The following is a 21771-nucleotide window of genomic DNA, read 5'->3' as shown; positions in this document are numbered from 1 at the left end:
ATATATATATATAAAAGAAAAGAACGATTGTTTGCATGAGACTATTTCTTGTTCCTTCTCATACAATTTTTATAAGAAGAAAATGATTGTTTATTTTTATGCAATTTAAGGTATATAATGGTTTTTTTATTTTTTGGCCCAACATGCTATAGGTGGGCAATATTGAAATAAAACATGAAATATAAAAGATGAGGTTGTAGTTTCTTAATTAGGAGGATTTCTCAAAAACATAAAATTGGAAGGTATATTTTTGTACGCATCCTTAATATCTATTTTGTTGTTATTTTTTATATTTGGATAGTGAAAGAGGTAATTTAAGATAAATTTATACTATTAAGAGGAATAATTATAGGCAAATTAAGAGTTTTAGTTGATATCATATTTGGAATGAAATTTTACCAAATTCTTTTCTCTCACGACTGATATTTAGGAATAGTTGTTTCAACGTACCAAAATATGCTCTAGAAGTGATGTTTTAAAATAGGTAATTGAACAAATTTCTCATATTTATTTACGCAGATCATTGAAAGTTGTTTTTTATTGTTATATTCATTAATGTGGATTCTTTTTACTTTTTTCTTTTTGAAGTAAAATTTCATTCAAAACTCGCCAAAGACCAAGGAGTTGTTCTTTTTTAGTGTTACTTGAGTGTAATTTTTGAGTTGAATTTGAATTATAACTTGAGTTTAAAGTTGTAATTTGAATAAAGTTGAATAAAATTAGAACTTAATAGAACGTGAACTTGAATAAAATTGTAACTTGAGTTTAAACTTTTTTTGAGTTTTGTTGTAAAAGAACAACCCATAAATCTGGTGGACCAAAAACAAACTCAAACGATCGGAGAAATGTCTCTATTATTACAAAGAAAATACTAAAACTACATCGAGAAAATATCTGATGCCTTTATTAAACTAAAACATAAACAACTAAAACCTAAAACACGAACGCCACAAGCCTTCAATGAAAATACAGCCGACTAGAGGACCATCAGGGTAGGAAAAATGCTTTGAGTGACAAATGGCGAAGTCGACGAGATGCCTTCGAACAGCAGAACGTGAAACACGCACCACCTCCGGCATTGTCCAGAGCCGACACCACCACCTCCAAAAGAAGCCCACCATCGTTTGGACCAAAACTAGAAAAGAGTACAACCACCAGACGAGGAACGGCCAAAAAAACGCCTCTAGACCGTCTAGATTCCATCCTTTAAACGAAAACATATATGCCCCATCAATGCTACCCCGCCCGCCAAACACAACCACCACCATCAAAAAGGCCCATAATGATTCGAGCCTCGGAACCAATTTTCAAGACCGGAAATCCAACTACATGCCCAGGGGCAGTCCCGGAACTCCAGCGGACTTACTCTCTCCCTTTCGCTCTTTCCCGTTTCTTTCCTAGGGCCAGCTCACTCTTGATTCTTTTTACTTACATTGCTGCATAAGACCGAACCTATGATGCATTTAAGAGAGCAACCTATTTTGCCAAAATTCTCATTAAGCGTGAAAGAGAGTTTAATTGAACTGAAAATTCTGGTCTACTTTTAATAATTATAAAAAATAATAATAATAATAAATACACCATGGATATATTTTTTCCTACTAGGACCACTTCAGTAACAGAGCATTTGGCAGATCCTTTACGAATCTAATATGAATCCAATGTGATTTCACTCCCTCTTAAAATGAAAGAATGTGAGTACTCTATTTTCTACCTTTTGTGGCCTGCAATGCCTTACTAACTTTCAGGATCCGTCAAGTCCGCGGGGCTATCAAGTTCACCCATACTTGCAGAAACAAAGGACTGGAAGGACTCTTCTGTTGAGAGGGATGAAACGGTCTCATCCGACTCGGAAACAATTTCATCGTGCAGAATCATGTCATCTTCATCAATTTCAGACATCTCTGACCCTTCTGCTCCTGAAAGTAGCTTGTTGATTGCTGATTTTGCAGTTTCCACAAACCATTCATCCTCAGGAAGTGCACTGATATGGCATAAAGGAAATTCAGTTTTAGGATGAGAAACAGAGATCAGCAAGAAAAAGAAACAAAAACAGTAACTCGGTAAACTAGCTCCCCGGCGCATATACAGAACCTACCTATTTGGATCTATGCCTTTAGACGAGAAGGCCCTGATGGCACGAGCAGTTATGGCCGATGCAATCTGGTGCACATGTCTTGATGGGTAACCCGCAAAACGTGCAATTTCCACAGTGAAGTGCATATCAAGAATTAACTGCAACAGAATAAGATCAATAATGAGCTTAATCAGATGGAATATAAGAGTGACCTACCAGACTAAGCACAGTTCTAAGATGAGAATTTGAGTAACCCCAGGTCCCAGGTGACAAGACATCAAGTTACTTTGACGTTCTAGAAAAAATATACGAAAATGTAAGTAAATGGGTATAAATTTTATTAAATTAAAAAAAATACATATATTAGTAACCAAACTCATAAGTCATGAGATAAGCTCCTTCTCAATCTTTTAGGGTTACAATCACAAATCATTAAGTTCTCAGAAGCACTTGTGTTACAGGAGCTTAATTCAACCATGGCCTGATTTAATAGGAGCTTAAGGCTTTTTCCAATGCAAGGCAGGAAACATCTGAGAGGCTTTTTGTGAAAGCACATAGAGGGCTTCTCAATTTTCAGAGAACCCTAAGCTTAGAATTTATGAACAGAATCACACAAGAATCATGGTTTTGTGAAAATAAAAATTTCCACCAGTGTCTTATTCTCATTATCTAATGGAATCGACAATTCCAGGAATACATGGATTAACATATATCAACACTCTTTCATTGTACCGACGCATACCCAATTGCACAACCACATCTAAAGCTTACTTGACAAATCCAAATGACAGACATTTTAGAAATTCCGTTCCATGAAAAGTTATGTAAAAAATAATGGGTTATAAAAAGAAAATAAGCCATTTGTTGTTTCTTTGGAGGATTCTTCGTCCTCTTTCACTGTTACATTTTCTTTTACTTTATATAAAAGTTTTTTTCTTACGAAAGAAAAAATTGCCAAGCAGAAAACCAAAACCAGTGATCCAATTTGTTAAATATGTCAATATCAATGTTTGCGTCATGCAGGCCTATACCGCTTAAGCTCATTGTTAGGCTTCTCCAAAACCAAGACCCTTGTTCCATCCCCCTTTTTTTTTTTTTTAACCCTGAAACGACTATAAAATTGAAGCCTTTCTAGAAAAGACACTTTTATAGTTCTAGCTATTAAGAAAATAAAGGTACAGTTGAAAAAATATACCTGTTGCAACCCAAGTGGCTGAAGAGAACCTGAATCATCCTCAAAGACGACCCAAAACTCTTGCTCATCAGATAACCACATTACAACTGTCTCAGTTAGTCTAGCAAGCAAGATTTTCTGTATCTTTTCTTTTCCAAGTAATACATCTCCAGCCACAGTTGCCAACTGCTGCAACTTTGCAAATAATGCCTGCACAAAAAAGCACTCGATCAGATTACTGGTAAAAAACTAATACAGAAGACAGTAATTAATGAACATAACTTAAGCGAGTTATATGGATAAACGCAAAATAATGGTCAGCTAAGAGTGTTCGAAGCTTTATGAAAACGGAGAAACCGCCACTGAATATTGCCACGGACAAAGGAAACATGCATCACAATAAGATATTAAGAGATTTCTCAAAACTATTACCCAAGAAGATATATTTCATAAAATAAATATAAAAGGAGAAGAAGAGGAAGAAAGATTTAACAATTTGCAAGAGTTGATCTTGTACTCAAATCCAGAGAATACACTAAAAGGACATTTTGACATGGCCAAATGTGCTGAAAAGACTTATCATGATATAAGTAGAAGTCAGTATGGTTTACATTACAATACAACAAAAAACATGTTGAAAAACATTCTAAAATGTCCAAATGCAGAACCAAATTCGTCAAACAAAATAGTGGAGAAGTCTAATTACCAATGCTTAAATTAAACAACAGACAGACATACTCCACATTAGGTACAATGCAGTACCATCAAAGAATACTGCAGCAGTAAAGCAAGAAGTGAGACCTGGAATGGAAGCGAAGGTAGGGGATCAGAGTCCCAATGTAAATCCTCCCCATTTCCATCCAAATATATTTGTGCATTTAATCGTGTTTTGCCTTCTCGTGAATAAATGAAACTCAAAACGTATTGCCGGCAAAAATGATCTCTAAGCTTGTCAAATGAATGTTGAAGATGGCGCTTCCACTCTTTTAGTTCTGCTGCCGTGTTCGGATTAGACTTGGCATTTTCAGCAGATCCATCTTTTAATTCCTGAATGACATTCTGCTGTGCCCAAAGAGTTATCACGGCATTTGGAAGTAGTTCATCCATAATGGTAAACGCTATTCCTAAAATTGAAAGCTGTTCGGAATCTGTATCGACTCTAAAGGGCACGACCTCTTTCAGCTCAGTAATATGGTCATCATCTGAGGGGCTGGGTAGGGCTTTGATTAGCGAATCCATGTACTTATCAAATAGTTGTCCAATTCTACTCAAAATGTTGCCTCCAAAATGCAAAACGGTCAATGGGGTAAGCTGTTCCAATAAATCCTGCATAAAGATTTTGAGTTCAAAAGTTAAAATTGAAGATAGACAGGTTAACACATCATTACAGACCATGTATAGTTCATCAGTTAAATTAAAGTTGATGCTGAGCCAAAAAAAGAGCTCTTGCAAACGTAAGCTTCAGCAGTGTATGCATGCAATGCATTCTCAAATAGCCAACATTAACAAACAAGATGGAAGGAAGCAAAAAGCGGCCGACCAAGACGTTTGAGGGTAATTTTATTTGAGACCGCAACATGACTACGTTCTAGTCAAATTGATAAGTGCTGACAGGCAACATATCTCGTAACTCAAACAGCAAAAAGAACATGCCTGCATTCACACAAGTTAAAGCGTAGACGAGAAATGCATACACTTCATCATAACTTGAAATCCACAAGAAGCCACCTAGCAATAGACAACACCAAACCAAAATGATTCTGACGATAACATTTTTTCTCAACTATCAAAACCATTTTGTCATCATTTTTAAATACCAAAGGAAAAAAAAAAATTTGATAATAATGATGATAAAAATAAAATAAAAAATATTGACTCCAAAGAATTAACATACTAATTCAAAAGTGCATGAACATAATGCTCGTAGTGCTATAAGATCAAGTGTATATAAGATCGAATGGTCCTAGCAATAATGTAGCTAAATCCATCTATGAAAATAATTATATAAAAAAAAAAAGGTGAATATCAACTTACTTCAACAACAAACATAAATCTTATTCCACTATCAACAAGCACACTATCCGATGATGGTGCAAACGTGGACAATGGAGATGCAAAGCGAGGTGAAAAGGGCGTGCTTTCATCAGGTTCCATCAAGCCAAGCACAAATTTCCTAGCCCGTCTAAAGTTCAATTCTAAAACTTCTTCAATGAAGGGGCGCAAAAGGACCAGAATTAATTTGGACAGTTTCAGGCCTTGTGATTCCAGTGCCAAACAGTAGTTGAGACTAGCCTGAACACATACGCTGGCAGCTCGTAAAGCAGAAGCTGTCTCAGAAGAGGGTGCGTTCTCTTTGATCAGCCGAGCAAAGAACTCGATTTCCCATTCTGCCCACTGAACAATCCTATTTCTATAAACAGGATCGTCACCAAACATCAAACCCGATTCCTTTATTGTCAGTGAGATTATAGAGAATACAAGCTTAGATAATGTTGCTGGATATGTCCTTGGGCAGACAGAACAAGAAGGACGAAAAACCTCGATGCTCTTCCGAATGCGGGAACCATAAAACTTCAGCAGTAACTGATGAGCTAAAGGACCTTTCCCAAGTTTAATTAAACCAGATAAAGCCTCCTTCAGCTCAAGGACACTAATAGAAGGTTGTTCAGCAATCTCAACTAGCTGATCCTCAAGCATTACCTTTCTTCTCAAGAACTCAGATTTGTATGTGGATCCTTCAGTTGGGAAAGCATCTCCTGAGGTTTTCAGCTCAGCAGAGTTTTTCTCTTCAGCATCTAAAGCCTCCAATGCTTCTTCTACTTTATGTTCAGCCAAGAGAACATCAATATTTTCCAAAAATATCTTGTGATCATCTACTTCAATAGGTGTGGGATCTTCAAGCTCAACACTCTCAGGGTCTTGCGTAGGTTCTTGGGTGTTTAAGTTACCACCACTTTGGTTCCACTCTTCTAATTCACGGGAGACTCCAGTCATCAGATCTTGGACAAGAATCCCTTGGGCTGAAATATGTTTCCGCAGCTCAATCAACTCATATTGCATTTCTTTAGCCTCCTCAGATATCCTGCAGTTATCAGTAAGATCAAACCAATACGCATTTCAGCCGTTGCTGAAGAAGAAGAAAAGAGCCACAATTAAAATAGTGTTATAATTTTTTCTTTGTTTTTACTTTGTTCAGAATGGCCAATGGGGTCACAGAGAAGAGTTCGAAAACACCACGTTTTTAAGTTGGATAATATTAGCTTAATATGCAAGAAACCTTCTGCGCACGTAAGACTACTAAGTACTATGTTCTTTCCATTTTCTCTTTCTTTTTTGGTGTTTTTTCAAAACATCCAAAGTACTGTTCTATTCGTGTATAAAGGTAATAAATATGCACATCACGGATGAGAGAGAAGAGAAATATATTTCCTTAATGATTTACATATATATACCTCAAGAAAGCCAAGTACTTTGTTTGCATATTCCCACGTAAGTTTTCCACTGCATCCTTTAAATCCAGAAGTTCACAGCAAAGCTTTCTAATTCCCTGCACAATAGTTGCTGTGTCAGGGAAAAAAAAAAGGGCCATAAATTATAACTCTTCTCAGCATAAGTATGGGCGAATAGTGAAAGTGGGTTTGATTCTCATGGGTAAAAAAAAAATACACACAATGACAACAAGATATTAATGCTGATTAGTTGCAGTCTAACAAAGTAATTTTTCCATACAATGAAAGGAATACGGGCATGAATTCAAATATGACTAATATAATCAGGCTCTCAAATAACTGGAAGTATGATACATCTCTCATCTTTGGATAAATAAAACAAAATGATCAGTGGGCGCTCTTTAAAGTTTAAAATACTTATGAGGAGAACCAAAGCGAACCCAGATATACCCATCAACATTTTCATGGATATACAAGATCCAAATACACTATTCCATCAATTAGACGTATATACAGAATCCACTAAAACACTAAACCCGAACTTAACAATTACAGATTGAATTTAATCCATCTAACAACTAGTCGAATGCCAATTTAGACAAAATCCCAAATGGAAGAAACAACAGCTGCTATAAAATTCACTAGAAATAGTGAAACAAACATTAAAAAGAAACACAGTTGAATTGAGCGACTCTTTCGAGGGTAAAAAGAAAGTTGAAATGAAAGAAGAAGAAGAAGAAGAAGAAAGCTCTACCTTTTCAGTGTGAGATTGGTAGAGAGAGTCGACCTTGGACTGTGGAATGATGCTCTCAATGGAGGGAAAGTCGTCCTCTTCTTCAGAGCTCTCCATTTTCGACTTCTTTCCTCTCTGTTTCGCCTTCGCTTTCTTCAAGATTCAGACACTAAAACATAAAAAGAAAAAAAAAATATATATATATATTTATAGAGATCATGAATATAATAATTAATAATAAAAATGAGAGAGAAACAGCAAAAGGACAACTGCCCTTTTGCGTTTTGTAAGTGGGTTGTGTGAGTTGTTGAACTTGAGACGAGACTCGAGAGTGAAGGGAACTGGAGTCTACGACGCATTAGATTTGGTAGGGTGACAAACAATGACATCGTTCGTTTCACGTATTTAAAATTTTAATTTTACAATGTGTTTAGTACGCCAGAAAAGAGAGAAAAAAAAATAGAGAAAGAATTTTATAGAGAAAAATAAAATTTTAAGTTGTTTAATAAAAAAGAAATGAGGAACGAAGAAAAATAAAAATTTATGGAGTCCATTAATTTTTAATCTTTTTAATTTTAAAAAGAAAAAAAGAGAAAAAATTTGATAAAAAAATAATATGTAAAATAATATTTTTAATATTTACTATTCATTATATTTTTATTTATATTGAGATACTCATCTTTTCCTCTTCTTTTCTATCCATCCTACCAAATATAGTTTAAATTAATTTATTTTACCGATTTGAGTTTTCAATTTTAAATTCATTTCACCAATTCAAGTTTTTAATTTTAAATTTTCACGGTTAAAAACTCTCAAAAAATATCACGTGTTAAAAATTTTTAAAAATATCACATCTCAATTCGAATTGAAAACTCAAATTCACGAAACAAACGAGTCCATTTCCCATTAATTCTCCTCATTTTGGCTTCCACTTCTAATTGAACTTTAAATTAAAATTAAAAAATAAATAAATCCCTCTCTTTCTTTTCTTTTCAAAACAAAATATATATATATATATTCGCACCACTCTCCTTCCATCGTCTAAGGTTTTCTTCTTCTTCTTTTTTCCGCCGCTCAAGCTTTGTGGGAGGGTTGGAGTCCAGCCTTTGTCTTCGAGCAGGCTACCAGACCTTCGACTTTGGTTAGTCGGGCCCACAAGGTATACAAATCTCAAACGGTGGGTGTTGGTAGACGGCAAAATTGAGGTGGGGGTTAGGGTGACCTCTTTTTGGGCGGACCTCTTCTTTGATTGCCGCATAATTTAGGTGCTCGCACTGACGATACGTCCGTTAGTAACTTCTTTTCCTTCACCGCAGTGCCCTGGAAGTCACATCTTTTTGTGGTATTTATATCATTTCAAATCCGAACACAAAATTCTCTGATTTGAATTTTTAATTTAAATTGAGATGTAATTTTATGTGAAAATTTTTTATTGTAATAAAAAAGTTAAATGTGACTGTTTCTGATAACTTTTTACCGTAATAAAACTCAAATTCTAAATTTAAATCAGTGAAATAAACGAGACCTAAAAAAAAGAAATATTAGCGTTATTTTTTCTGTTATTTTTTACCGTTTGACACGTGAAGATTTTCTTGTCAGGCATGTAGCTTATAATTGTCAGATTTTAAATGAGTGAAGAACGACATTCACAATAAATTCATCACCGCATCAATCAGAAGACAAATGGCATTTTGTAAAGCTGAGAATCATCTTATAGCGCTGGAGTTTTTCTCGTTTGTGGAGTTATGCAACATAAATTAAAATGAGTGCACATTGAAAAACCATCCATACCTTTGTTTTTCTTTCGAATCAATGTTTGCTTATTTTGTTTATTGTAATGAATTGTTTTTTTACATTGATCATGATATTTCCCTAATCCTCAAATTTATGCTGTAAGAATCCTACAACGAGCAAAATCATTAATCTTCTTCAATCAATGGTTGGCTTCAAAAACATATAGCAAAATTTAAATATATAAATATATATATATTAATGATAAACTATATCTTTTTATTTATTTATTTTATTTATTTATTTATTTATTTATTTGTAGAGGGTCAAGTAAATCAATGCTTTACCTCAATAAATAATAATTTAATTAAAAAAAATTATGATTTATCGAAGAGAGATCCAAAATTTTTCCAATCTATGCAGACATCCTGAAAGCATCTACTTTCTTGTAGAATTGCAATCCGATTTCAACTTGAGATGACAAATATAAATGTCACAAATTGCAGGAAATAACTTACTAGAGGCGTTGTGAACTCATAATTATAATCAAACAACAATTTTGATCAGTTCTTTCCCAAAAAGCGGTAACAAAAAATAAATAAATAAAAAGAAAGAAAATCTATGCTTCTAACTTGTCCTTTGCTGTTGTATCTGTGGAGCCATATGCAGCATCAGCTGAGGAGGTGTCTATGTCATTTAAACCCAGTTCTTCGTTTTGCTCCCACGATCTCTCATACTCCTCAACTAGACATAGAAAGTACCAGAAAACGAGATTAACAAAAACGGAAATAATGTTACTTATAAATTAGCAGGAAAAAAAATTAAAACCTAAAGCAGTAAATAAAAAGTGCAAGGAAACAAGCTTTCTGTTTGCTTCCTAATAATGGGAACAGACTTTACTGTAACATGTTCCTTGTTAAGATAACGTGTAGTAAGATGGAATTTTCTTCAAATAAAGATTCTTTTATAGTTGGAAAACAACAAAGTTTTTCTTCATTTTTACTGGAGAAACTGCTTTGAGTCGAGCACAAAGACGAAAGAACCAAACTCGCTTGGTACAAAACATGAAATAACCATCATAACATTCTATCCTTATGACATAAAAGTTCCAACAGTATCAAAATGGCCATAAACCAGGTTGCAAACATAATCTAATGGTAAATTAACACCCGACTCCCCCTTGAGTGTAGATTTCAAATCCTCCCCACCCCCAAGTTCAAAAAAGTAATAATAAATAATATCGTCATGAACTGGCCAGAGCAAACAAATCCCACAAACCCGGGTTTTCTTTAAAAAAAAAAAAAGAAAAAAAAAAGAGAAAGGATCACCAAATACATCATACTTTTATTAGAAAAACAGCCACAATGTTAGGAAGAGAAAACTTACACATTAACTGATGGTCATCTTTGATATCATCGGTCACAGGTGCAACAAAAGAATTAGCTAAAGCATCGTCAAGAATTAGAGTCCAAGGCTCTTCCAAACTTAGAAGCTGCAAATGTTGGAGGGAAGCATCATTAGGAAAGAACAACCAAGGAAAAGGGTGCCACCATTTGTCTATACAAATATCTAATTCACAATGAAGTGGAATCTCCAAAGAAGGGGAAAAAGAGAAGATGAGAGAGAGAAAACAGGTACCATAGATTGTAGAGACAAAGCGTGTCTCAGCACAATGTTAAAACCCATTAGAAATTACATAGAACAATCACAAATACATAATTGTACTGAATTTGGACAATACCTTTTCCCCCCACTAATCAGTTTTTTTTTTTTTCAAGGAAGTAACTTGCAAACAGCTGAGTAAATGTCTTCTTTAACAACGCAATAAATTATGGAAAATCATATACATCAAAGGAGAGACCAACAGTCAAAGTTATATATGACCCTCCAGCAGTCAGTTAGAACGCAAGTTTTTATCAATCTTTTTTATCTTGCAAATATATTTTACGCTTGATGATCAAAACGTTAGAAAACGATATTCATGTCTCCTGCTGGAAAATATTAGCCTTGCATAGACTTAAAAACAACTTCAACAGTTTTCATGAATCCTTCCTTGAAGCATAAGTCTTGCCTAAAGACCAAGTATATCACCATTGGTATCAAAAAAATAAAGAGGACAAGAAGTCGTCTGACCATGTCATTGCCATACAATTGTACCAAGTCTAGTAAATTTCATGTCGACTTCAAATGATTGCCCAAAGTTGTAAATTATAGAAGAATGGGCTGTGCTTTACCTTGCTTAACCTTGTTTTGAAGTCTATCCACTTGATTCTTTTATTTTCATCAAGACTATCTCCAAAGGTAAAGCCGTGCACTCTCTCAAGGCCTGCAAATAATTTCATAGATGTTAAAAATAGATGTACATGAAGTCAACTAGACATACCAAACCATGTAATCGATCAGACGATGCAGACTCGGAGCAGCTAGGCATACGAGTTCAGAAAGAGAAAAATAAAAAAGATCAAATGGCAAACAGACTTGTACAAGCAGCTAAATACTATCTCAAAACCTTAACATAGAGACTGATCACTGTCATAATCGTTAGTAAATTGAAAAGATATATCAGAACTATGCCCAAAAATATACTGGTACATTCTGAAAAGAAAACATCAGCAAGCGTTTCTCATTATTTGAAAAGAGAACTGGCAACTAATCCACTCATTCCTTCTAGAAATCCTATGTTGCTTTTCGGAAGCAAACTAGAGGCCACTTTGTAACACATAAATAAATAATCAGTAATCAGGTCTTAATCAACTCCTAGGTAGCTGGCACGACTAATTTAATGATCACATAAGCACAAGCACTGATACAAAGTTCAGAAGTCGCACTTACTTTCACTGATTTTAGTTATCAAGCCTTCAACAGTGGTAACAATGCCGCCCAAAGTGCCACTAGCAAGCTCCAAGTCCAGCTCTGGAATTTTCACACCAGCAGTATCTGACTGATTAGGCCACACAAAGAATGTCAGACAATGAATTTTGTAGCTTGACATAATGGGAATGTTAACCAGCTCTATATAGAAAGCAGCCAACAATTGTAGTTCTACAGCCGCCAACTTGCTTTCCAAGCTTTTATATGATAAATAAATGACATAGAATTCCTACATTATTGCTCTATCAACGATAATGCATCAATTGTGACAGTGACATCACTGACACGAGAGTCGAAAGTGCAATAAGGTAAATCCCAGTTACTGGCCCAATCATGTGGTATTACTACTTTTCTCTCCCTTTTTTTTCAATTCAAGTGAATACTTTATAAGATCAAATGAAAATACATGATTCGTTATGCTCTGAATATCAAAATTGTTCATGTCTGCATTCAAGAAATACCCAATACTTTCGTGCACCTTGCATTGAACAATCTATGCAAGAATGATAAGAGTAACTGAATTACTACTAACAGCCCCTACCAACCAAGTGAGGGACCAGATTCCAGTCTAACTAGACCTGATAGGAATAATGCAACAAAAAACCTGGAGGTAATCTAGATTCTAGAATACCTCCAAATTTGGAGTCCAAAAGAAATACTCTAATCAGATTGTTTAACTAATACAAACTAAAAGTAAATGAGAATAAAGATCGAATTGAATCCATTTGAAGGAACGAGCTGACGGAAAACATTGCCAAAATTGTCTTCCCAATCCAAGAGAGTTATAGTTGTATACAAACATGCAAAGTAGTGATATCCAGACTACATTTCTAACAAGGCAACAGACCTTTATTACATCACGGCTTAGATCATCAGTTTTCTTTACTGTAAGAGTTATTCTTTTCCCCTTTTCAGGAATTCTTCCACCTGGTTTGAGCTGCTCGAGAAAGAAGTCAAGATTAAACATAAAAATAAAAAATAATCTAACGAATGGAAAAGAAAAGTAAGAAAACATGAAGTATACTAAGATCCAGAATCATCAGCTGAAATAAATCAGACGATTGCTATAGGAAATGGCAACAAAAATAAAACAGAATCATATAATTACAAACCTCAGAATTGCGGTAACCACACGCATCACAGGTGGAAGCCATGACGATTACTTCTTGAAAGTAAGGAATATCTATATATTGTTAAGCTAAACATCTTAGCACAGTCCCACTACCCAAATGAGATGACATTCTCTCCTTGGAAAGCAATAAAAATTTTCAAAAAAAAAAAAAGGAAAGCAATAGAGAGGAAGCTCTGTTTGTTTGGTGAAAAAAATCGTAATAATAATAATAATAAAACACAGATACAAGTCTTGCCGTCTGGCAAACTTTCTAATATTAAACATCCACCACCAAATGATAAGAGATGTATAGTGAACATGACCATACTTTGAAGAAACTTTTAGAGTAAGGACAAAATATATGCTTCCTGCATGAGTAACTGTGTGATTGGATAACCATTTCATTTTAAACTCATAGACGTCAAACATATACAATTAAGCTCATACTCAACAAAAATAAAATAAACCATAAAAAATAAAAAAACAGAGTAGGTGCGGCACAAAACTTAAAACAATGGTTCAACCACAATTTCAACCCAGTAGAAGAGAGTGAAACTATTTTCAAAGCATCCAATACGACGTTTTAAGTATCATGGTCTATTAGAGACATCAATTAAATAGGCTAGTAACATGAGAAAGTACCTTCAACAAAATGATAAATTATCAAAGGCAACGCTTGCAAGTTCATAGCTCTAGGAAAAATACAACCATAAAAGATGAAAAGGATACTGGTAACAAACATCCGAGTCTCACACCTTGATGCACAAACTCCACATGTTGATGGGAAAGTCATTACCTGTCAAATCAAAGTCGGGTAATAAGTTTGCAATACTTTTATGGAATAATGCTTATATGCTACTTATTTATTTAAATATTTAACAATTCCACCTCTTCTGGTGCTGTGTACCGAAACAAAGCTTCAGCAATTTCTGCACTGTTACTTTGAGCAATGGCTCGATGACCAGCTGCTGCTCCAACTGATCCATGTGGTTCTCTTCTTATTTGATCAGAAGAACTATTTGGTTCTGATGTTCCATCACGATGATCTGCTGATTGCGACGAGTCAACAAGATATCCCAATGATGCTTGCTGCTCTGGGGTACGTTCATAAAACTTGATACTCAATGATGGGTCATGTGATGGAGCATGCCTGCTCTCGTAATATTATAATGTCGACGCACCAAGTTCAGAACAAATCATAAGAAGTCAACAAGCAACACCAGGGCAAAGTTAATTGAAAATGGAAAAGAAAAGAGTTTTGGAGACTAGTATCACCAATAGAGATTACTTATACAAGACTAAGAACATTGAGTCAACCGTTCAACTAAACTGACAGTATGACCTACGGATTCCCTATTAACTTAATTTTTTCTCAACGATACAAAAGCAAAATGAATAAGTTCTATCAGAAGCTTTGTTAACATACTTACAGGTTCTCAATGAAACTGTTGCCAGCAGGATCATCTAGAATGAAAGCGAATGGCGAAACTCCCGTTGCACAGGCTCTTAATTTCACCAAAAACTGGTCAATTGCTTCCGCAGTTTGAGGATCTACCTTCTGCACAGCCCATATACAAGAACAAATACGATCACATCACAATGTGTGTGTGTGTGTGTGTAGGGCGGGAGGCAGATATTCCCAGAAGAAAAAAAAAAAAAAACCTTGCGTTCTTCTTGAAGTGCCTCTAGTTCATCTGCTGCTCGTACCAATATCCCTTCCACCTGGAACATATATACATATAAAAATGCAATTTGTTAAATAAACCCAACTGAGATACACTAAATAAAGATGACAGAGTAAAAAGAGTGGAAAGCAAGTGTTCAACCACCTTTCTAGCCAAAAAAAAAAATGAAAAGAAAAGAAAAGTGTTCAATCACCTCATTTGCCAAGAACCAAACAACAACTTTATCATGCACTTTTAATTACATCAAACAGATTTCATGTTCATAGACGCACACACGGAAAGAGAGAAGGAGAGAGAGAGAGAGAGAGAGAGAGAGAGAGAGAGAGAGAGAGAACAGAACTTGGATAGGAAAAATTCTACATTTTTCAATAAATGATTAATCTTACAGATACGGAGAACCTCAACAATCAAGATATGTCTTCCCACATATCCTTCTCTTATATTTAAATCAAATAAAAAATTTTGTCTCTGCAGGATTGCAATAATGAAAAGTAATTTTGTCACTGCATGATACATGTAATAATCCAGGCCCTAATCCTCTCATAACTTCACAACAGGTGTTCTAATATTGAAAATAATAGAATATAACAAAAGACTATAGTTAAAGAGTAAACAGCCTAAGAGGGGGGGCGGTGGGGGGCCACATAACAGAACAGAACAGAACAAAAAAGGAAAGAAAATAGTAGGGATTAGAGAATAGTATTTATCAAGAAAACAGAACAGAAAAGGAAAGAAAATAGTAGAGATTAGAGAATAGTATTTATCAAGAAAAAGTAGCTATTTGGATAACCAATTAGAAAGACTGTAAATAAACAAAGATTATGGTTTCAAATAAGATACCGTAGACAAACTTCCTCTTTGAGCCTCTGGAGGAATCTCAAAATCTAATTCAGGAATCTGCATTCATTTCAATAAATAAAGATAAGGATAATACATAATATTATACTTGTGGCGTGGGAATTAAGGATTTTGTTAAAAACTGAAAACAAGAACTAAGAATAAAAACAAATGTTCAAATTTGAAAAATCAATGCAACATAATTCCGAAACTGATAATAAGAACTAAGAATAAAAACAAATGCTCAAATTTGAAAAATCAATGCAATATATTTCCGTTCTACCAAAATACCTAAGGCAAGGGATAAACAATCATTATAAAAAAAATAGCATCATAAATGCATACAACAGCAAGGTATAGGAAAAGCACAAGGTCTGCGTCCAATAAAGCAAAAACTACTAATCACCAAAGAAACACCTTAACTTTCTATATGGTGTAATAAAGAAGACAAATTGCCATATCAAACTCTTAAACTCCCCATCGCAGAAAAAAAAAACAACAAAGAACAAGTAAAAATTGTCGTTGGACAACTTGGACTAGCTTATGACTTATGTACAACCATTTCACTTGCTAATCTAAGTCCAAAACATAGCAAGCAACACGCTGTAGTATTTTCTATTTATTATGTCAATTGGCATATGTAATTCCAGTAGTTCATATGAAATAACTCGAATACTTCCTCACTGTTAGAGTAATAATAATAAAAATACAATAATGGGGGAATGAACAAAAAAAATCTCGCATGGCTTCTTTAAGAACTACCTGGATCACTTTTAACACATGTTCTCAATACCTACATTCTAATACATGGCCAATAGCTATTGTAAAAAGAAAGTGTTATTGTTCTCAACATAACATAAACATCTTAAAAGTTCGAAAAATACAAAAATAATAAAGGAAGTTAGCAATTGCATGCAAAAAGAAGTGCAGATTAAAATTTGTTTATTAAGCTACACATTTGAACAACATGCTATTTGTTTGTACCTTGATAGTCGCAGATTCTGATTTCACCACTTGCCGGTCAAGCATCTGTTGGGAAAAAACTCGACATTGTTACTTGTTAGCACTATGGTAAGTCATTGAACTTAGGGGAAGCAACTAATAGTATCCCAACACCAGAACTTAAATCTTTAATAAACAAGAGACAGAATCTTATGAGTTTATGAGTTTATATCGCAAGCAAAATTGATTCGCTAAGAAAACGGTTCTATTATGAGTTTATAAGGCGCTTTATTGAACTGATGCAACCTTCAGATCGCCTGATGGAACCTCCAATCTGTAGCAACATCCCTTGGGTTGGATCTCACCAGCAAACTGAACTTCATTGTTCCTGCCACACAAGTGAGGCCTTGTAAAGAAATTCTAAAGTTACCTCATTTTGCTTTAACCAAACAAAAAACAAATTGTCAATTTACCTCTCCCCACAATGTGGACACTCAAAGGCCGACAACAGGATCTGCAAGCGCATCCAAAGCACATTCAATAACAAAACAAATAGTTTCAACGATTTTGTCGATAAGGGCACCTTCCTAGTATTTAGTTGAGGTAATTATAGGATGCCATATTAAATATATGAGGTATTAGGATGCATTTGGCATTGCTTCCTAAAAGCTGCCTTTGGCATCCTCGATTAAAAAGTTGCTTTTGTGGATGCTTGGATAACTTTTCCAAAAAACTTTTCAGTCAAAGTCATAGTATGTGGCTTCTCAAAAGCTCTTTTAATAAGAGTTTGAAGCTTGTACCAAAGTTTCAATAAGATTTCATAAATCTCACTATAACATGTTTATTACTTCTATGAAGATTTGAATATCATTTTTTTCATATGCAAAACTGCTAAAAATCATCACATTAATTGAAACTAACGGTTTAGAATGATACACTACTTTTACACCCAAATATTTTCTTGTGTGGTTAGTGGATATAATTAAAAGTAATACTGTGTGAGCATTGGGGGGGCTGGTTTGCATTAGTACAATCATGACATTTCCCGAATAATTGATTAATTTGCTAGCGTCATTTTTTCATTTTTTCGTCTTTGGACTCTATTAGGATAATATATTATTTAAATAAAAAATGAGATAATGGAGTACAGTGAAAGCAAAAAAGTGACAAGAGTGATCGGAGAAGCGAAGAGGTGACAAAAAAGGCCTCGTTCATTTCACTGATTCGAGTTTAGAATTCGAGTTTTTCTAAAGTAAAAATCTCTCAAAAACAGTCACATTTACTATTTTTATTAAAATGAAAAGCTCTCGTATAAATTACATATCAATTTAAATTAAAAACTCGAATCAACGAACTAAACGGGCCGAAATAATGCTAGTATCTCTCCCGAGGAAACGAGCATGAAACATACATACCTTCCTGAAGTGAGGAATCAGAGTCAACAAAAACCTGGTTATGCCCTGCCCAACAAAACCCAAAACTCAAACAGTAACAAACAAACAAAAAATAAACATTAACATTAAATTTGCCAAAGCAATAGAGAGAGAGAGAGAGGTTACATTTTCACCGCAGCGCATGCAGAGGCTCTCAAGTTGGTAAAGAGGGGCGTCGGAGGAGTCGGCGGCGGAGACGGCTTCCACCACAGACCTCACGTCTACAATCTGCTCTTCATCATTATTATTATTATTATTATTATTATTATTGTCCATTTCTTCACTTCTGAACGAATCGAATCGAACAACAGCAGCAAAATTATGGGGTTGGCGTATTTTATTTTATTGGCGGCAACAAAGAGGGTTCAGTTTCTTCTTCAAAGTTCTACAACCTCTTAGGTTTGAGCAGAATCTGCTGGAAGTTTCGGTTTTAAGCGAATAATAATAAAAATAAAATAAAATATAAGTAAAATAAACGGTATATACTCTACTCAGTAACGTCCGTTAAAACTCAAGACGGAATTCTCACTCACGTGACTGCCTTGTGCGCTCACCAGCCACCACTGACCGAATGAGTAGAAACACCGACCAAAAGATGAGCAGAAAAAATAGCCCAAACAAAGTTGGGGTAACATGCTCGGGTAAATATATAAAGGGCAGATCTTTGGTTCCCTCCCAATATATTGCACAAAATTGAAAGATCTTTCTGAAAGTAAGAAATTAAAAAAAAAAATTAATTAAAAAAGTTGAAAATAGAAACGGCAAGGAAAGAACTGAAGCTTCTATACCAGAATGGTTTCACCTTATCCGGAAAGAATTAAATTGTATATTAAAATATGAGTTGAGTACTCTATGTTTTTAATAATTTCATATCGATATCTTGACCTTTTAAATAATCTTCTTTTAGTATTTTAGTGTATTTTTTAAGATACAAAAAGATAAAATTACTCTTATTATTAAATATAAGAAAGCTTTTTAAAAAATCTTATGATATGTTTATTTCATGACTCAAGTCATATTATTATAATATTTTATTTTCTAAAAATTCAAATTAAGCTTTTTTGCTACAGAATTTTTCTCTCATAAACACAGTTCAAATCATAACTCAAGTCATACGAAAGAACAAATCCTTAGACTTGCAACCAAACACCTAAAATTCATTTTGTCCCAAACATAAAGCAAAAATCTTTGTTTCATGTTTAAGATTTTTTAAAAAGAGGTAATTTAATCTTTTTATGTCTCAAAAAACTGTCTTGTTACAAGATCAAAGTACTAGCATAAAATTATTAAAAACAGAGAGTACTAAATTAATACTTCAATATAACATAGAATACTAAAATAAAATTTTCTAAAAAATAATAATAATAATAACCATACTCTTGACAAGCTGCTTTCTTTTGTTCCTCTTTACTACACCTTCCTACCGGATGCTTTTTTTTTCTAGCTTTTATTTTTTTATTATTTTTTTCTTGGTTGGATTATGGGTATGTTTGATAGTAATTCTTAGATCTTAAAATTAATTCTTTAGTCATCAACAGTTAAAATTTATGTTTAGTAAAAATATAAAAAGTGATTCTTAAATAATTTTTAAAGAATTTATAGTCAAATAAAAAACAACTCAAAGGCAACTTTAGTTTTTAAATTGTGTGGCAATCACCTTAAAATAAAATTAATAAAACTTTCATAATACCCATAATATCCCTAGAATCAATAGCTATATAATTACAGTTTATTAAATACTCAATAAGAATTTATAGTCAAATAAAAAACAACTCAAAGGCAACTTTAGTTTTTAGATTGTGTGGCAATCACCTTAAAATAAAATTAATAAAACTTTCATAATACCCATAATATCCCTAAAATCAATAGCTATATAATTACAGTTTATTAAATACTCAACTGCTTTTTATAACAGTTACTTTTTTTAGCACGGCTAACAATAAATTTTTTAAAATCTGATTAGGATGTGGAGAGAGAAAGTAATCATCATTTCATCAATTACTATTACGATAATTAGCGTAAGAAAAAAGAAAGCTCTCTGCTTCAGGAATTCTTGCTTCAAGGCAGCAAATTTGTCACAAAATTTAGCCCATGATAGATTTAAAAATAAATAAATAACGTTACATTAAAGAGTATTTTTTACACTTAAAAATATTTTTTACACTCATATATTAAATTTATTATTGACACATCAATTATAATATTACATTATAAATATTTTAATAGATCTATTAATTGTAAATTTACTTTTTGAGTATAATAAATACTTTCTAATGTAATGCTATAATTTGTTGTGTAAAATTTGTCATCATGTGATATAAACGTAAAGCCGTTGGATTTTAATGGCCAATTACGTAATTTTTCCAAATTATTTCCTTGTTATTTTCCTTACATAGTTTGAATGAAAAATAATGCGTCTGGTTGCCTGAGAGCATTTTTAAAATGGTGTTTTTATTTTAAAAAAAAAGTGTTAATTTTTTGAGAATGGTGTTGCGAACGTTTTTTAAATTATATTTAATTATTTTTTTAAAACATTGTTTTGAGTATCTCAATCATGTCCTATTCCTATTTGATAACCACTATGTATGGCCGTCTTCTTTTTTATGATCCATTATTCATCACTCTTTTGATACTTTAAGAAGATGTTTAGTTCATAGATTAAAATTATTTTTAATTTACGTGTATTTTTTGTGAGAGAAAACACTGTAGCGAACTATGAATCATTATTCGAATCAGGGTATGAATCCCCTTATCAAACGTCACCTAAGATTTTAGGATTGTGCTTGGGTGCTTGAGAGCCTCGTGCCACCATGGTTGTGTTGGTGATTATTCTTGGTGTGCTGAGGAATCTGGGAATACATCTTGAGTGGTGATTATTAGTAAGCAAAGACGAACGAGATTAATAGGTCATTATTTGATGCAACCAACTCTGCCCTGTGGAGCTCCTCGCTTGGGAACAACCATAGTGACATGGGGTTGCTCGCTTGGTGTTAAGGAGAGGCTCGCTTGCTGGTTGATTGCTAAGTTAATCAATGATTGATCATTAATGTATCATTTAGTTTTTTAATTTAAATTTTTAATTCGGGACACAAGCACACGTTTTCTTTAGTAACACTGATATATTTGTATAACATGTGTTATGTGATACAATTGATATTAATCAAACAAAAAGTTTATTTTAATTGTTAAAAACTTTAAGCGCGTTTGAAACTGGTTTTAAAATAATTTTATTTTTTATATGAAAATGTAAATGAAAACGTTTTCAATCTCAGACATAAATCATTTTTGAAAATGTGTTTGGTAGTTTTATCAAGAGATTGTTTTCAATATAAAAAAAACTCATTAATGTCTCTCTCTCTTTACTTGAGAGAGAAGAAAATGAAAATAAAAAATAAAAAAACGACTAAAAGTCATTTTTCATTTCTCTCATATTTTACACTAAATCAAAAAATCGTTTTCATTTTCGTTTTTCTATCTTGTTGTTTTGGAAACATTTTCATTTTTTCTTTCTCAAAAAACGTAAAAAACAAAAACAAGATTAATTCTAAACATGGCCTTTATTTCCACCGATTCTCCATTTAGATCAACGACTGGATTACCTGTTTCTTCGATCACTTTGTATTGAATTACATACCTTTCAAATTTTAATTTAAACTTCTACACGTATTAAACAAATTTGGAATTGGTACATGCAAATTTATGATCGAAATATAATGGGCAAGGTAGGG

The 21771-nt window shown here is 33.5% G+C and overlaps 2 protein-coding genes across 4 annotated transcripts; both read right to left on the bottom strand.

The window, feature by feature from the left end:
- Positions 1 to 905: 905 nt before the first annotated feature.
- LOC21401434 (exocyst complex component EXO84C) lies at positions 906 to 7592 on the bottom strand. Of its 3 annotated transcripts, none has more exons than XM_024174375.1 (8): positions 7455 to 7592; positions 6704 to 6798; positions 5286 to 6333; positions 4053 to 4577; positions 3273 to 3461; positions 2099 to 2235; positions 1715 to 1984; positions 906 to 1452 (listed from the first exon to the last, which is right to left on the bottom strand). In XM_024174375.1, exons 1-7 carry the CDS (start codon positions 7548 to 7550, stop codon positions 1738 to 1740), a joined length of 2337 nt encoding a protein of 778 aa, XP_024030143.1. In that variant the 5' UTR covers positions 7551 to 7592; the 3' UTR covers positions 906 to 1452; positions 1715 to 1737. The 3 variants fall into 3 exon arrangements, with proteins under 3 accessions (XP_024030143.1, XP_024030142.1, XP_024030141.1); XM_024174374.1 differs by having other exon boundaries at positions 906 to 1436; XM_024174373.1 differs by lacking the exon at positions 906 to 1452 and having other exon boundaries at positions 1481 to 1984.
- Positions 7593 to 9626: 2034 nt separating this feature from the next.
- Positions 9627 to 18464, bottom strand: LOC21401433 (zinc finger protein ZPR1). The gene is made up of 16 exons (XM_024174382.1): positions 18170 to 18464; positions 18026 to 18070; positions 17084 to 17124; positions 16917 to 16998; positions 16653 to 16697; positions 15672 to 15728; positions 14809 to 14868; positions 14577 to 14704; positions 14035 to 14296; positions 13876 to 13942; positions 13148 to 13218; positions 12883 to 12972; positions 11997 to 12105; positions 11399 to 11490; positions 10551 to 10656; positions 9627 to 9908 (listed from the first exon to the last, which is right to left on the bottom strand). Exons 1-16 carry the CDS (start codon positions 18317 to 18319, stop codon positions 9784 to 9786), a joined length of 1530 nt encoding a protein of 509 aa, XP_024030150.1. The 5' UTR covers positions 18320 to 18464; the 3' UTR covers positions 9627 to 9783.
- Between the last annotated feature and the right edge of the window lie 3307 nt (positions 18465 to 21771).

Source organism: Morus notabilis, unplaced genomic scaffold (assembly GCF_000414095.1).
Source record: "Morus notabilis unplaced genomic scaffold, ASM41409v2 Scaffold96, whole genome shotgun sequence".
NCBI lineage: Eukaryota > Viridiplantae > Streptophyta > Magnoliopsida > Rosales > Moraceae > Morus > Morus notabilis.
The sequence above is the reverse complement of the archived record's forward strand: the minus strand, read 5'-3'. Positions and strand labels throughout refer to the sequence as shown.